General features: G+C 45.7%; 1 protein-coding gene across 5 annotated transcripts in view; it reads left to right on the top strand.

Annotated features, from left to right (window-relative positions):
* HSPG2 (heparan sulfate proteoglycan 2) overlaps nt 1–14,208 on the top strand; it is a 277,578-nt gene that overhangs the window by 243,309 nt on the left and 20,061 nt on the right. For all 5 annotated transcript variants that reach the window (XM_068241592.1, XM_068241590.1, XM_068241589.1 and 2 more), the window contains 9 exons: nt 98–197; nt 294–403; nt 1,488–1,596; nt 1,680–1,778; nt 1,911–2,132; nt 4,995–5,239; nt 5,574–5,745; nt 6,856–6,978; nt 8,546–8,599. In XM_068241592.1, coding sequence (XP_068097693.1) covers nt 98–197; nt 294–403; nt 1,488–1,596; nt 1,680–1,778; nt 1,911–2,132; nt 4,995–5,239; nt 5,574–5,745; nt 6,856–6,978; nt 8,546–8,599 — 1,234 coding nt within the window. The remainder of the gene's footprint in view (nt 1–97; nt 198–293; nt 404–1,487; nt 1,597–1,679; nt 1,779–1,910; nt 2,133–4,994; nt 5,240–5,573; nt 5,746–6,855; nt 6,979–8,545; nt 8,600–14,208) is intronic.

The following is a 14,208-nucleotide window of genomic DNA, read 5'->3' as shown; positions in this document are numbered from 1 at the left end:
TTGTAAAGCTGTCAGTTTCTGTTTGATGTCTTGCATACAAATTTTCAGGGTAAGAGGGTCGATTGGTGTAGATTGTGAATGTTTGTTCTGTATTCAGGGTAGATTCCAGGGTCTGGACCTAAATGAGGAGCTCTACCTTGGAGGTTATCCAAACTATGAAGTTGTCTCCAAGACGGGCCTGAGCAAAGGCTTTGTAGGTAATTAGAGACCTCTCCAGAGAACATTAGCCTGATAGGTTGTTTCAGGATCAAGGAAGACTCTTCCTCACCTGCAATTGTTTTCTTATCTTATAGGTTGCGTCCGGCAACTTATTCTCCAAGGTGAGGAGGTCATCTTCAAGGATCTGGATCTGAGAACCAGAGGAATCTCCAACTGTCCAACCTGCAGGGACCGACCATGCAAGGTACGTCCAACAGCAAAGACATAGGTTGTCTTCAAAGCTCAACTTTCATGGTAGTATAACTGCTAATATCAAAGGCAAATTCCCTAATTACTGGTGCCAAACACAATAATACAAGACAGGTCACCTAGATAATGTCCGAAGAATTAATTACCCAGGGCCCGTTTTGGGTTTTCATCATACCGTAATTCCTTTTGTAGGTTTGGTGGTGCAGCCTCCTCCATTCTTGTGAGGCATTCAGTTAACGGTTATTATACTGCTTTTAGTAGTTTTATAATATTCACTAAAAGGTAACAAAAGCTTTTTAGTCTGTCACCCCCGTTACCCAGAGTCACTTGCTGCATGATGCAATTCAAATCAAATCAAAGATAGCTTTATTGGCATGACCAAGATTCATTACAGGTATTGCCAAAGCAGAGGGAAAAGGGGGACATGGAAGGGGGGTGGGAGTAGGGGGACAATGGCTAAGCAGTCTGTGGACATTTTTTAGGTTTACAGTTCCGTTATGCTCCTCTCAGTCTGTGGCATGCTGTGACATAGCGCGCAGCAATAGTCACTGTGGATTCCTCTTCTCCCAGTAGGATATATGTTTTTCTCTCATCTTCTAATGTGAGAAAGTCTGGGAATAGTTCCAACAATTTGCTTTCATCCTCAAGGGTATTCTGCTCACAGTGTTGGCATAGTCTCTCCTACCTGGGTTTGTACGTCTGTCTGTGTCTCCCAGACACTATTTCAAGGTTGTGAGCACTCAATCTGTAGACACTCATGATTTACCTCTCTTGAGAGTTTTGGAGTTTTTCCAGGTATGGGGCCATTTTATATTCTCTTTGTAGAGACTGGTATATGGTTAGCTTTTGTGACTGTTTTAGTTCACACCTCCATTTTTCCACATAGTCCTCTTTGCTCTTGGCTGTGGTGTGTTTTATCTGGATTTTTGTTATGACCTGTGGGTCGGGGGTTGGAGGAAGTATAGAGCTGACCACTACTTTCAGTGCACATGGCTTTCTATGCTATCTTTTGTGTTGATATACGTGGCATTGCCATTATTTCATACGTGTTCTTGCCTGCTAACACTTGTCTTCTTCAGAATCGAGGGATCTGTCGGGATTCGGAGAGTAGTGGTTACGTGTGTGAATGTCCCCCGGGCTTTGCTGGCAGTAACTGTGAACATTCTCGTGCTCTGCACTGTCACCCAGGTAAATCAACAGCGCATATGACAGACATGTGCATCTGTAGTGCCATAGCCGTGCCTCACTCACCAGTCTCTTGTTTCCTGCAGACGCATGTGGACCTGAAGCCACCTGCATCAACCGGGCAGATGGACTTGGCTACACATGCCGCTGCCACCTGGGCAAGTCTGGAGACAAGTGCATGGATGGTACGGATAGTGCTGAATGAATGACTGGCCACTTTTGTTTTTTTCTCTTGGATCCATCTGTTGTACTATAAATAGCTGAGATGTCTTTCATCTTAGATCAACATGCATGATCTTCTCCATTCTTACTGACAGGTGTCATGGTCAACACACCATCATTCAATGGAGAAACCTCCTTTATTTCCTACCCTTCCCTTACCAACATACACAATGACCTACGGGTGGACCTGGAATTCAAGCCACTCTCTACAGATGGACTCTTGTTTTTCAGCGGTGGGACAGGCGCCCCTGTAAATGACTTTGTGTCACTGACCATGGCTCAAGGACATCTGGAGTTCCGATTTCAGTTGGGATCAGGTAAGAACATAGGATTGGATGATCATGATGTATTGGTCTTCATAATGTACAGTTGTGTTCAGAATTATTAAACCTTCAACTGAAATTGAGTGTTTTAGCCAGTTTGACATTGATTTTGATCATTTCAGTCATCTTGTTTACAATTAAATCAAAGAGGCACTTGTAAGTCAGTCAAATATAGCATAACATTTATAATGAAATAACCACAAATGTCTTTTCTGTGCTCACATAATTATCAGTTTTATTCAACCCCTAAGTGACATTCATTCTTAGTACTTAGTACAACATCCTTTTCCAGTTATTAAAGCTTTTAAACGTGAAGCATAGCTTGACACAAGTGTCTTGCAGCGATCTACGGGTATCTTAGCCCATTCTTCATGGGCAAACGCCTTTAGTTCAGTCACATGCTTAGGCTTGCGCGCTGCAACTGCTTTCTTTAAGTCTCACCAGAGGTTCTCAATCGGATTTAAGTCTGGTGACTGCGATGGCTACTCCAGAATGTTCCAGCCTTTAATCTGCAACCATGCTCTAGTGGACTTGGAGGTATGCTTGGGATCATTGTCCTGTTGAAAGGTCCAACGTCTCCCAAGCCTCAGGTTTGTGACAGACTGCATCAAATTTTCATCCAATATCTCCTGCTACTGAAGAGAATTCATGGTACCTTGCACATGCTGAAGCTTCCCTGTACCTGCAGAAGCAAAACAGCCCCAAAGCATGATTGACCCCCCACCATGCTTCACAGTAGGCAAGGTGTTAATTTCTTCATAGGCCTTGTTCTTCCTCCTCCAAACATAGCGTTGATCCGTTGGCCCAAACAGTTCTAATTTTGTTTCATCAGTCCACAGAACACTATCACAAACGTTTTGGGATAGTGGAAATAAATATGGCAGCCTCCATATCCCTTTTACTTAAAGGGACTCCGAGCAGTGCAGAAACTATGGAAAGATGCATATCATTTTAAAGCTCTCTTTCTCCTCTTTCCAATGATATATAAACCGCCACCCTACGCATTTTATTTTTCGCTATTTTCGCGATTGAAATTGCCGCGGCCGCAATTTCAACCGCGAAAATAGAGAAAACTAAAAGGCGTAGGGCGACGATTTAGGTGTCACCAGAAAGAGGAGAAAGAGAGCTTTAAAATGATATCCATCTTTCTATAGTTATATTGTATTACACAGGGCGACTTTTTACTAAAGTCAGCAGCTCCATTCTGCTGAATGGAGCTGCTGACACTGAAGAAAGTGTCGTCCTGTGTAATACAAGTAACTATGGAAAGATGGATATCATTTTAAAGCTCTCTTTCTCCTCTTTCTGGCGACACCTAAATCGTCGCCCTACGCCTTTTAGTTTTCTCTATTTTCGCGATTGAAATTGCGGCCGCGGCAATTTCAATCGCGAAAATAGCGAAAACTAAAATGCGTAGGGTGGTGGTTTATATATCATTGGAAAGAGGAGAAAGAGAGCTTTAAAATGATATGCATCTTTCCATAGTTTCTGCACTGTTCGGAGTCCCTTTAAGTTGTTCTTTAAAGACAGAAGAATAGCTTGGCTCTACCTTGCAAGGTGGGGCTTTTTAGGTTTTTTTTTTCAGATTATTAGCACCATAATGCACACTGATTACAATACAAAAGTGTTGTTTTTAGCAATCTTTACAAGTATAGTATGAGCAAGCTAAAATATCCAAAAATAAATTTTAGTCACTGATATTTGACACGCCTTTGCCTTTGTCCCTTGAATACAGTGGGGCGGGGGAATAATAAACTCCTCCTCTGATTACTGTAGACACTCCTTATCTCAAACAGAGATCTTCCAGCATGGAATCTGTTTCTTCCTTTATGTCTGGAGGAACAGGAAGGACAATGTCCCAACACACGCCAAGTTACTGGTAGCAGGGGAGTAGATCATAGTGGGTTGAAGCACTTACTATTATTTTGCTCTGTTTCTGTGTGGGATGAAGATACTTGGGACCTGCATTGTGAGATACTTCTCTTCTCAGCTATGCTGTTAAAGCGGATCCGAGATGAAAAACTAAATATAACAAGTGACTTGTCTATAAATCTTATCTAAAGTTTAGATAGTTTACACAGCAAATCTATCTTCAAACAGCTTCAACAGTATATTAATATTTTTTCCTGTGATACAATGGGAGCAGACATGTTTTCTGCTTGTCACTATTACACAATTACACACACAGGCAGGCACGCTTATCTGTGTCTAGGCATGCTAATCTGCATATTCTGTGAAAACTCCACTCTTATCTCTTCCATGAGGCCTGAAACCCACTAGGAGAGCTTTTCTGAGCGCTTTGTGATTTGAAAAGCTCTAGCTAATGTAATGCTATGGGTGTGATCCCACTTGAGTGATGTGATTTTATAAAAATCCCCCATAGCATTGCATTACCAAGAGCTTTTTCAAATCACTCACGCTTACAAAGCGCTCCCAGTGGGTTTCTGGCCTTACACAGGCAACTGATCTGTATCTGCACTGCAGCTCTCAGATTGTGAAAACTCTGCCTCTGAAATCTATAGCTAGTAACACCTTTTTCACCTGCCCAGACTGAAATCCCACAATCCCTTGCAAGCGCCAAGGCACTCTGGAGAAGCTGTGGGTGTGGTTTGTTTAGTTTATAGGAAATTAGGGTATTAAAACAAAACAAAACAAGTATTTGGCTTGAGGAATGCCCTATAAACTATATGTAAGGAACACAATTATGCAAGGAGTAAAAGTTCATCTCGGATCCACTTTAAGGCTTATCATCATTGTGTCATTCCTCTGACATCTTCACGTTTATGTGACAGGCTCAACATTCCATGTTTGGTGTAATCAGGATGGCTGTAATGTTGGTCCGCTTATGTCTTCCAGGTATCGCCATATTAAGAAGTGCAGATCCCATAAGTCTGGGACAATGGCACAGAGCCTCTGCAGAGAGAATTAATAAGGATGGAACCCTACTGATTGATGGAAACCAACCAGTGAAGCGTTCTTCTCCGGGGAAAAGCCAAGGGCTCAACCTGAAGACACTGATGTACCTTGGAGGTGTAGACAACACTGTGGAGCTTCCAGCTGATGTCAATGTCACTCAGCCATACCAGGGTTGCATTGGAGACGTGAGTTCAGCAATTGGTCTACTCAAACCAGAACACATTTGGAGGATCACTTACTGATCTCCAGTCTCCAGAGAGATTTATACTATATCAGCTATAGCAGCTCACAAATCCCCAGGAGATAAGTGGTATAGGTACTTCCTACAGACTCTGAGGTCTCCTGTAATGGTAGGAAAGTGGTAATTATGTCCATGCAGATAATGAGGTGTCATTGCAGGACTGGGAAGGTCCTTGCTACACCTTTTTTGCCATGTTCTCAGGAGTTGGTGGCTCCAGGAATATGTGGAAAGAGGTTACAGAGAAAGTATTTTTTAATTATCTGATTTTTTTCCTTCAGGTTTCCATCAATAACAAGAAAGTAGACATTTCGTACAGCTTCATAGAGAGCCGAGCCATCAGCCAGTGCTATGACAGCTCCCCCTGTGACCGCATGCCATGCCTGCACGGAGGACGGTGTCTACCCACCGGGGAGTACGAGTACCAGTGTCTGTGCCGTGATGGCTTCCAAGGTGAGGGTGTGGAGTGACCTAATAGTAATGAGTGCAGCATAGTGGACCCTCCCTATTCTCTTTCTGTATACTGTATGAAAGAATCTGGGGGTAGGGTGTCCATGGGACCAGGACTTTCAGATGTGAAGAGCTCAGAACTCATAGGTGCAGAAATCTCACCAACAGAGTCTCCTTGACATATTAGACTAAATTGGACAGACTTCCATACAAAGACCTGCACCGCCTGCAATTAGTACAGAATATAATTAATACAGAATGCCGTTGCAAGGCTGTTAACTAGCCAACCCCGCCATTGCCACATAACACCAATCCTTCTCTCACTCCACTGGCTACCAATAAAATGAAGAATTCTGTTTACGATTGGCTTATTGACATTAAATCCTTGCTCAATCTGGGCCCTGAATACCTGAAGGATCTGTTGAAACTGCATCACACCTCCAACAATCTTAGATCAAAAGGATCTAATAACTTGGTCACTCCCAGAGTCCACCTCAAAACCTTTGGAGACAGAGCCTTCTGTCATGCTGCCCCTAAAATTTGGAACTCCCTGCCACACCAAATCAGGACTATATCCTCTGTAACACAGTCCAGCCTGCAACCCTGTATTGATCCGAGACATATCTATGTGCTTTGAGTCCTATGGAAGAAAAGCGCTTTACAAACGTTATTGTAGTGTTAGCATACAGTAGGAGGAGGGGTGCAGATGTTGGGGACTTGAATGGGCACCGATATCCCCACTGGAGTGCATTTATGAGTCTGCACCGAGCCATAACATGTAAGGGACCTGTGGAAATGAACAGAGGCGCCAAAAGGATAAAAGTAGCTAAAACTGTAAAAAAAAAAAAGAGGGAGGCAGCGGTGGACTTTACCCCCTCCAAGCAGACACAATTGTGAGGGAACTGCATGACGTGACCATTATAACTCCATGTAGATACAAGTCTGGTGGGAAGTGAGCACGGGATGGCAGGTATGAGGGTGACATGAAGAAAGCTGTTCTTTTCTATAGGAGACACAGGTGACAATAATAGCTCATCATGCAAGCAGTACTCTGATTGGACTGTGTCAGCAGAGCAGATTCTGATGTCATCTATGATGTCATTTGTCTTCTAGGTGACCGATGCGAATCACATGAGGATCGCTGCCAGATACAGAATCCTTGTGTCAATGGTGGGGTCTGTAAGGACAACCGATGTCACTGCCCAGATGGCTTCTCCGGAACCTTCTGTGAGACAGGTGAGAATCTGTACATATGTCAGTGTATGGGGGTCCCCACAGGGAAAGTGGAAATAGGGGGTCCCTAAAGGGAAAGGGGAGGGTCCCCACGGTGAAAGTGGAGGAAGGATTGTCCCCACGGAGTAAGCGTAGGAAGGAGGGTCCCCACAGGTTAAGCGGAGAAAGGGAGGTCCCCTCAGAAAGTGTAGGGAAAGTTAGATCTCCACAAATAAAGTGGTTGAAGAGGGAGACCCCACCCAAAAAAAGTAGGTCTGAAAAGGGGTTTCTCACTGATGAAGTGGGGGAAAAAGTGTGTTCACCAAGTGCAGAGTGGGAGATTGTAGGAGGGGCACAGTTAAGTCTGGGGAGTCCCCACATATAGGGAAAGGAGGTTCCCTAGATGAAAGGGTTTTCCCTCAGAAGGCATAGGGAAGGGTAGTCCCCACAGATGGAGCACAGAATGATGGGTCCTACAGACAGGGCAAGATTGTATATATGATTGCATAAACGAGGTCTCTATGTCAGGCCTCGTATGTGCAGAGCTCTGACCTCACACCAGAGTTTGACCTCATATTGAGGTAGCAGATATGATGGAGAGACATTTGTCTTTTTTTTCTCCTGGGAAAGACGTGATGAGTTCTTGATATTCCCAGCATGAGGAAGGTCTCAACAGACCCCGTATGCTGACTGTTCACTGTTCATCAGCTGTAATTGAGGAGGGGTCTGCCTGGCTGTGGTGTGTAGACAGTATAAAAGACACAGTGTCTGCACAACAATTAGTTCTGGTCCACAAGTGTGTAGAGTTGTCTGTCCCAGTACAGAATGGGAATATCTGCAGAGGCAATAGTACAAACTATAAGATAGAATGAAGGAGGGGTGAGGCCTGATTGAATACAAATCAGTCTTATTCAAAAGTACAAAACTTTATTCAAACATATGCTCATTATTAAAAACTACAAGATAAAATCCCACCATATAACCCATCCCCCACCCCATCCACGCACATACCCACCCAGGCGTGCCCACCACTCTCCCCCTCCTAGATGTAAATATCACTAGATCGTGTGCACACGTATAGAAGACTGCGCAGCCCTATAAAAATAGATCAAAAAACCTTGTATGAAAAAAGTTATTCCTGAATCTCTCACAACCGGAGAAATATCAAAAATTTTGGTCCACAAGTGTGTAGAGTTGTCTGTCACAGTACAGAATGGGAATATCTGCAGAGGCAGATGTTCAACCCCAGACTATACCCCACACAAGGGGCCTCCACCTCCGTAACCTTAAGTCTGGCCCCACTCCAGTCCAGAGCCTCAGTGGCCTCAAGACATTCTCACATTGGTCTGTCAAACACTAGTGGGTGGAGCTGTACTCTGGGAAAGTTTGTTCTATACCCCATTGCCGAAAATCATTACAGATAGTAAAAGTGATGCGTGTGTGCTGTGTGTGCCACCACCCTTCCTGCAGGGAGTATGCCACGCATGTCCCCCTGTTATCAGGGAGCCTGCCAGTCATGTGCTGCTGTGTGCTGTAGTGCAGCTGCTATGCTGAGTTTGTGTTGCTAACAAGCTTCTTTGCACTTGTACAGGAGCAGCTTCTGCCAACCTGGAGGACGGAACTCGGGAAGGAAGTGGGGGGAACGGTACTGTATCCCCGATTTTTACTCCTAACATATCCTCTGTCCCCGCGCTTCTGCCACTGCGCCGCTATCTGCCTGCTGGGGTCATCCTGGTCCACCTATTATCGTGTCCACCTATTACAGGGAATCTTCTGCAGATAATGAGATTATAAGTCATTATAGTGTGCCCGCTAAGTGGGGGTGTCTGTCTGCTGCAAAGCACCCGGAGATCACTCAGACAAGCAGTATAAATGGAATGATATTGCCTGATTCATGATACAGGGCTGGGCATCTGCTCCTTGGTCAGCATTGGGGCAGCATACAGTACTGTGCAAAAATATCAGGCAGGTGTGAAAAGAAGGCTGTATTCTAAAGCTGAGCATGTAGATTTCCACCCAAAGTTTCAAAAACCATTGACTACTACTTCTGCAAGGAGTTTATTAAAAATTGTTGAAACTTTAGCATTGCACTGATCAATGCAGTGCAACACCTTGCATTGGTCAGAATTGTTTCACAATCAGAATTGGTCATTGTTTTTTATTATTATTATTATCATTGAACAGTTCAAAGTGAATGAAGAAACGATAATCATTATTTGATGTACTCTTCCTTTGCGAAGTCTTTTATGTAGACTTATACACAGTTTTTAAAGGCTGTCCTAAACACCTTGGAGAACTCACCAGAGGTCTTCTGTGGGTGTAGGCTTTTCTGTCCTTCATCTAATCCCAGACACACTCTATGATGATGAGATTTGAGCTCTACCATGACTTTCAGAACTCCTTGTACATCTTTAGAGATCAGAGTTCTGTGTGAGCCATACCACTACGCCCAGGACTACCTGTTCATCTTTAGAGATCAGAGTTCTGTGTGAGCCATACCACTACGCCCAGGACTCCCTGTTCATCTTTAGAGATCAGAGTTCTGTGTGAGCCATACCACTACGCCCAGGACTCCCTGTTCATCTTTAGAGATCAGGGCTCTGTGTGAGCCATACCACTACGCGCAGGACTCCCTGTTCACCTTTAGAGATCAGAGTTCTGTGTGAGCCATACCACTACGCCCAGGACTCCCTGTTCATCTTTAGAGATCAGGGCTCTGTGTGAGCCATACCACTGCGCCCAGGACTCCCTGTTCATCTTTAGAGATCAGGGCTCTGTGTGAGCCATACCACTACGCTCAGGACTCCCTGTTCATCTTTAGAGATCAGAGTTCTGTGTGAGCCATACCACTACGCCCAGGACTCCCTGTTCATCTTTAGAGATCAGGGCTCTGTGTGAGCCATACCACTGCGCCCAGGACTCCCTGTTCATCTTTAGAGATCAGAGTTCTGTGTGAGCCATACCACTACGCCCAGGACTCCCTGTTCATCTTTAGAGATCAGGGCTCTGTGTGAGCCATACCACTGCGCCCAGGACTCCCTGTTCATCTTTAGAGATCAGAGTTCTGTGTGAGCCATACCACTACGCCCAGGACTCCCTGTTCATCTTTAGAGATCAGAGTTCTGTGTGAGCCATACCACTACGCCCAGGACTCCCTGTTCATCTTTAGAGATCAGGGCTCTGTGTGAGCCATACCACTACGCCCAGGACTCCCTGTTCACCTTTAGAGATCAGAGTTCTGTGTGAGCCATACCACTACGCCCAGGACTCCCTGTTCATCTTTAGAGATCAGGGCTCTGTGTGAGCCATACCACTGCGCCCAGGACTCCCTGTTCATCTTTAGAGATCAGAGTTCTGTGTGAGCCATACCACTACGCCCAGGACTCCCTGTTCATCTTTAGAGATCAGGGCTCTGTGTGAGCCATACCACTACACCCAGGACTCCCTGTTCATCTTTAGAGATCAGGGCTCTGTGTGAGCCATACCACTACGCCCAGGACTCCCTGTTCATCTTTAGAGATCAGGGCTCTGTGTGAGCCATACCACTACGCCCAGGACTCCCTGTTCATCTTTAGAGATCAGAGTTCTGTGTGAGCCTTACCACTACGCCCAGGACTCCCTCTTCATCTTTAGAGATCAGGGCTCTGTGTGAGCCATACCACTACGCCCAGGACTCCCTGTTCATCTTTAGAGATCAGGGCTCTGTGTGAGCCATACCACTACGCCCAGGACTCCCTGTTCATCTTTAGAGATCAGAGTTCTGTGTGAGCCTTACCACTACGCCCAGGACTCCCTCTTCATCTTTAGAGATCAGGGCTCTGTGTGAGCCATACCATCACATCCAGGACTCCTTGATCAAAACCTGTATCAAGAAAAACGTCCCCTGGGGGGTACTCACCTCGGGTGGGGGAAGCCTCCGGATCCTATTGAGGCGTCCCACGGCGGCAGCGAGAAAGCTCCCCGAACAGCAGGGATGTAAATATTTACCTTCCGGGCTCCAGTGCAGGCGCAGTATCGACTCTCCATGCCTCGAAGATAGGCGGAAATAGCCGATAGCTGTCTGGCCGCTCTACTGCGCAGGCACAAGTCTCCTGCGCAGTAGAGCGAACCCGACAGAGATCGGCTATTTCCGCCTATCTCCGTCAGGAAAGCCGCAACAGCACGCCCGCTGGAGTCAGGAAAGGTAAATAAATCAGCGCTTGTCAGGCTTGTTGAGGGAGGATTCCGGAACACTCCGGGGGAGCCAGTGCTGGACTGCCTGCTGCTACAGCGGAGGGGGAAGTCTCATTGGGACCCTGAGGCTTTCCCCTCCCCAGGTGAGTACCCCCCAGGGGCACTTTTTTTTATACAGGTTCTCTTTAAAGATTAGGGCTCTTTGTGCGCTGGACTAGCTCTTCCAGGACTTCTTGTTTATCTTTATAGATCAGAGCTCTGTGTAAAACATACTATAATTTCCAGGACGCCTTGTTCATCTTCAGAGATCAGGCCTCTGTGTGGGCCATACCATCACTTCCAGGACTCCTTGTTCATCTTTAGAGATCAGGCCTCTGTGTGGGCCATACCATCACTTCCAGGACTCCTTGTTCTTCTATACACTGAAAAGCCTCAGGATAGTCCAGAGGCTTCCCATGTCCTCCATGATTCCACCGACCTAATTCTGGAACCCTAAGAATATGTGACAATACTGTAGCTTTTTGAGTAGGTTTCTCGTGGCTGTGCCCCCGGGTTTAACTGGGCATTTGTGGTCCTTACTCACACTTGCCCAGACCAGATGTGTTTGGCTCAAGGAGGAAGCCTCTACACCATATAGAGACTTCCACTACTAGCAAGTATCCACATTTTTCTCCTGTTTACTCAATCTGAATTTTGTGAATTGATCAGAATGAACATTTAGAATTCATATTTGTGAAAGTAATCTTACTCTACATGATTTTTTCACGCCTGCCTAAAATGTTTGCACAGTACTGTGTGATGCAATCCCCTATCACCATTGTGTGCTATAGCACATCTTCATTGCCTGTTGAGATCACCAATTTATCATCGCCACAACATGTCGCTAATCTCAGTCTGAGCGTGTCCAGAGCTCTCTCCGGTACTCCACAGCCCCCCTTCCTCCCCATGAAAACGCTGCCCAGTAATAGTAATAGGTTACTGGATTCTGTCCTGTATCTGTAGAGTTCTTCTTTAGTAAGTTTAGTAACAATGGGCTTGTTTCATGAATGTTACAGCGATGAAGCAGCTCAAGCTAAATGAGGTTACGCGCCTTAATAATATCAGTGCGACTTCACGACAGAGTGGGGCCCCCTACACATGCTTCTGGCAGCGTAGCGCGGCACTCCTTAGCGACAACCGTTCCTTATTTATTTATTGTATTTATAAAGCGCCAACATATTACGCAGTGCTGCACATTAATTTAGGTTACAGACAATATTTAGGGGTGACATACAGCAAAATGGCAATACCTGAATACAAGAAAGACCAGATCACGCAGCACAGTATGAGTACAAGGTAATGCTTAGTCAGTCACTGGATGGAGCATGGAGATTAGGCAAGATAGGTTCACTCAGCTGCATAGCATGGGTGCACAGTAATAGAGGTGCATGATCAGGTAGGACACAAAAGGAGGAGGACCCTGCCCAAAGGCTTACAATCTAAAGGGAGAGGTAGGGACACGAGAGGTAGGAGACCAGAGTTCAGCTGTGGGTTTAGAGCACTTGTGAGGAGTAGTAGGCCAGAGTGAAAAGGTGAGTTTTGAGGGCTTTCTTGAAGATGTTGAAGGAGGGGGTTGCCCTAATGGGTGGAGCGTGGAGGTAGGGAGTTCCATAGTGTTGGAGCAGCTCTTGAGAAGTCCTGGAGGCGTGCATGGGACTGGGTGATGCGGGGGGCGGTTAGGCGAAGTTCATTGGAAGAGCGGAGTGAGCGGCTAGGTGTGTACCTCTGAGTAAGATCGGAAATGTAGGTTGGACAGGTTTTGTGGACAGATTTGTAGGTCAGACACAGTATCTTGAATCTGATTCTGGACTGGATAGGAAGCCAATGGAGGGATTCACGGAGGGGAGCCGCCCTGGTGGAGCGATGGGAGGAGTGGATAATTCTGGCTGCCGCATTCATGATGGACTGCAGTGGGACTGTTCGGGTCATAGGGAGACCAGACAGCAGGGCATTGCAGTAGTCAAGGCAGGAAATTATGGGGGCATGGATGAGGAGTTTGGTGGTGGCAGAGGTCAGGAAAGGGTGAATCTTACAGATGTTTACTAAGGTGGAAGTTGCAGGACTTTGTGAGGTTTTGGATGTGGGGAGTGAAGGAGAGTGCGGAGTCCAGGGTGACACCCAGACAGCGGGCTTGAGAGGTAGGGTGAATGGTAGTGTGGTTAACAGTGACCTGCACATCTGGGAGGTTTATGGATGTCCGGGGTGGGAAGATCATAAATTCCGTTTTGTCTAGGTTTAGTTTCAGGAACTTCCTTGTGAAGTCCCACGTGATAGTGACATATCGCTGCCATGATACTTCACTAATTAACATAGTAGTAGCCGCCACTATAGCGCGGGACTTCACAAGGAACGGTCGTTGTTAAGGAGTGCCGCGCTACGCTGCCAGAAGCACGTGTAGCGGGCCCGCTCTGTCCTTCAGTCGCGCTGATATCATTAGGATGCTTAAAGAGGAACTCCAGCCTAAAGAAACATACTGTCATTAAGTTACATTAGTTATGTTAATTAAAATAGATAGGTAATATAATCTCCTACCCACTGTTTTAAAAGAACAGGCAAATGTTTGATTTCATGAGGGCAGCCATCTTTTTGGTTGAAAGGAGGTGACAGGAGCATGAGATACAGTTCCAACTGTCCTGTGTCCTGAGCACCTCTCCCAGTTGCTAGGCAACGTGAATAACAACATAGGAAATCCCATCATGCTCTGCACAGCATCAGGGGAAAAAAGTGCAGCTAAAAATGAAGCTTTGGTAAGAAAAACAAAGTTCTGTTGCTGTGAAAATGTTAAAGAAACACCAAGCCTTTTCAGTTATGCTGAGTAGATTTTTAGTCCGGAGGTTCACTTTAATTTGCCCTGCTTCAGCGTGGTAACATTCATGAATCAAGACTAATGTGCAGTACAAAGAAAACACGGCCTGTATTACTAATGCCTGGAAACCATATCAAAAACACACCAGAAACATGACCTGTTGTTCTGTAAGGTGGACAGTCAGCTCACAGCTTTGTCACATTGAGCCCCTCATTATGCAGGGATCCTCCTTGATG

Source organism: Hyperolius riggenbachi, chromosome 6, assembly GCF_040937935.1.
Source record: "Hyperolius riggenbachi isolate aHypRig1 chromosome 6, aHypRig1.pri, whole genome shotgun sequence".
Lineage (NCBI taxonomy): Eukaryota > Metazoa > Chordata > Amphibia > Anura > Hyperoliidae > Hyperolius > Hyperolius riggenbachi.
This window is presented reverse-complemented; position numbering and strand designations above follow the sequence as displayed.